Genomic DNA, 2,187 nt, shown 5'->3' on the forward strand with positions numbered 1-2,187 from the left:
CATCAGTAGCAGCATCAACAGGAGATTTGTATGCATCGGGTATTGCTTCATGCCGAATGATGGCGTAGTAGGGCGAGCCAAGGCTGTTCTACTTTGATTGCATGTTACATACATGGGGCAACCATCAGTATCAGTCACAGCCTAGGCAGCCAGCCAGCGCCCCCATGCATGTGCAGAATTAAGATTGTGCGATATGCCGTTGGAGTCTTCGAGATTGGAATCGAACGATATTCGTGATTGAATTTCTCAAAACGACATCAGTGAAATGATTTGGTCATTCATTTTTATTTTAAAATTTATTCAAAAAATCCATATGGAACTGATAAGAAACTAAGAAGAAACTGAACAAAAACAAAACAGGAACTGAACAAGGACATAACAGGAACTTAACAGAAACTGAACAGAAACTGAACAAGAACCGAAAATGCAGAAACTGAACAGGAAATGAATTGGAACTGAACAGGGACTGATCAAGGACTAAACAAGGACTTATCAGAAACTGAACTGGAATTGAACAGGAAATGATTGGGGACTAAACAGGGATTGAACAAGGACTAAACAGGGACTGAACAGAGACTGAACAGGGACTGAACAGGACTGAACAGGACCTTCACATTTCCATCAACTTTCCATAACCTTTCCCATCATCCATTTCATACCTTCCATACCCTTCATCCATTTCCTTCCAATACCTTTCCATCCCTTTCCAATCCATTCCTTCCATTCCCATTCCCTTCCCATTCATTCCACCATTCCTTCCCATTCCTTTCCAATTCCCTTCCCATTCCCTTCACCATTCCCTTCCATTCCATTCCCATTCCCTTCCAATTCCCTTCACATTCCTCCATTCCCTTCCATTCCCTTCCCATTCCCTTCCCATTCCCTTCCATTACCTTCCAATTCCCTTCCAATTCCAATTCCATTCCCTTCCCATTCCCTTCCCATTCCTTCACCTTCCAATTCCCTTTCCAATTCCCTTCCATTCCCTTCCCATTCCCTTCCAATTCCCTTCCCATTCCCTTCCATTTCCCTTCCATTTCCCTTTCCCATTCCTTCCATTCCTCCATTCCCTTTCCAATTCCCTTCCATTCCTTTCCATTCCCTTCCATTCCTTCCCATTCCCTTCCCATTCCCTTCCCAATTCCATTCCCATTCCTTCCCATTCCCTTACCATTCCCTTCCATTCCATTCCTTCCTTCCCATTCCCTTCCCATTCCCTTCCATTCCTTCCATTCCTTCCATTTCCCTTCACCTTCCATTCCTTCCCATTCCCTTCCCATTCCCTTCCCATTCCCTTCCCATTCCCTTCCCATTCCTTCCATTCCTTCCATTTCCATTCCCATTCCCTTCCATTCCTTCCATTCCCTTCCCATTCCCTTCCCATTCCTTCCATTCCCTTCCATTCCCTTCCATTCCCTTCCATTCCCTTCCCATTCCCTTCCCATTCCCTTCCCATTCCCTTCCCATTCCCTTCCCATTCCTTCCATTCCTTCCCATTTCCCTTCCCATTCCCTTCCATTCCTTCCCATTCCCTTCCCATTCCTTCCCATTCCATTCCCATTCCCTTCCCATTCCCTTCCATTCCCTTCCCATTCCCTTCCCATTCCCTTCCCATTCCCTTCCATTCCTTCCATTCCCTTCCATTCCCTTCCCATTCCATTCCCTTCCCATTCCTTCCCATTCCTTCCCATTCCCTTCCATTCCCTTCCCATTCCCTTCCCATTCCTTCCCATTCCTTCCATTCCCTTCCATTCCCTTCCCATTCCCTTCCCATTCCCTTCCATTCCCTTCCATTCCTTCCCATTCCCTTCCCATTCCTTCCCATTCCTTCCCATTCCCTTCCCATTCCTTCCATTCCCTTCCCATTCCCTTCCCATTCCCTTCCATTCCCTTCCCATTCCCTTCCCATTCCCTTCCATTCCCTTCCATTCCTTCCCATTCCCTTCCCATTCCCTTCCCATTCCCTTCCATTCCTTCCCATTCCTTCCCATTCCTTCCCATTCCCTTCCCATTCCCTTCCCATTCCCTTCCCATTCCCTTCCCATTCCCTTCCATTCCCTTCCCATTCCCTTCCCATTCCCTTCCCTCCCATTCCCTTCCCATTCCCTTCCATTTCCCTTCCCATTCCCTTCCCATTTCCCTTTCCCATTCCCTTCCATTCCCTTCCATTTCCCTTTCCCATTCCTT

At 47.1% G+C, this 2,187-nt stretch overlaps 1 protein-coding gene across 1 annotated transcript; it reads right to left on the reverse strand.

The window, feature by feature from the left end:
• Nucleotides 1–671: 671 nt before the first annotated feature.
• LOC134284775 (protein qua-1-like) lies at nt 672–1,331 on the reverse strand. The gene has a single exon (XM_062844037.1). It carries the CDS (start codon nt 1,329–1,331, stop codon nt 672–674), a length of 660 nt encoding a protein of 219 aa, XP_062700021.1.
• Between the last annotated feature and the right edge of the window lie 856 nt (nt 1,332–2,187).

The sequence above is a fragment of the Aedes albopictus genome, unplaced genomic scaffold, assembly GCF_035046485.1.
Source record: "Aedes albopictus strain Foshan unplaced genomic scaffold, AalbF5 HiC_scaffold_769, whole genome shotgun sequence".
NCBI classification, from domain to species: Eukaryota; Metazoa; Arthropoda; class Insecta; order Diptera; family Culicidae; genus Aedes; species Aedes albopictus.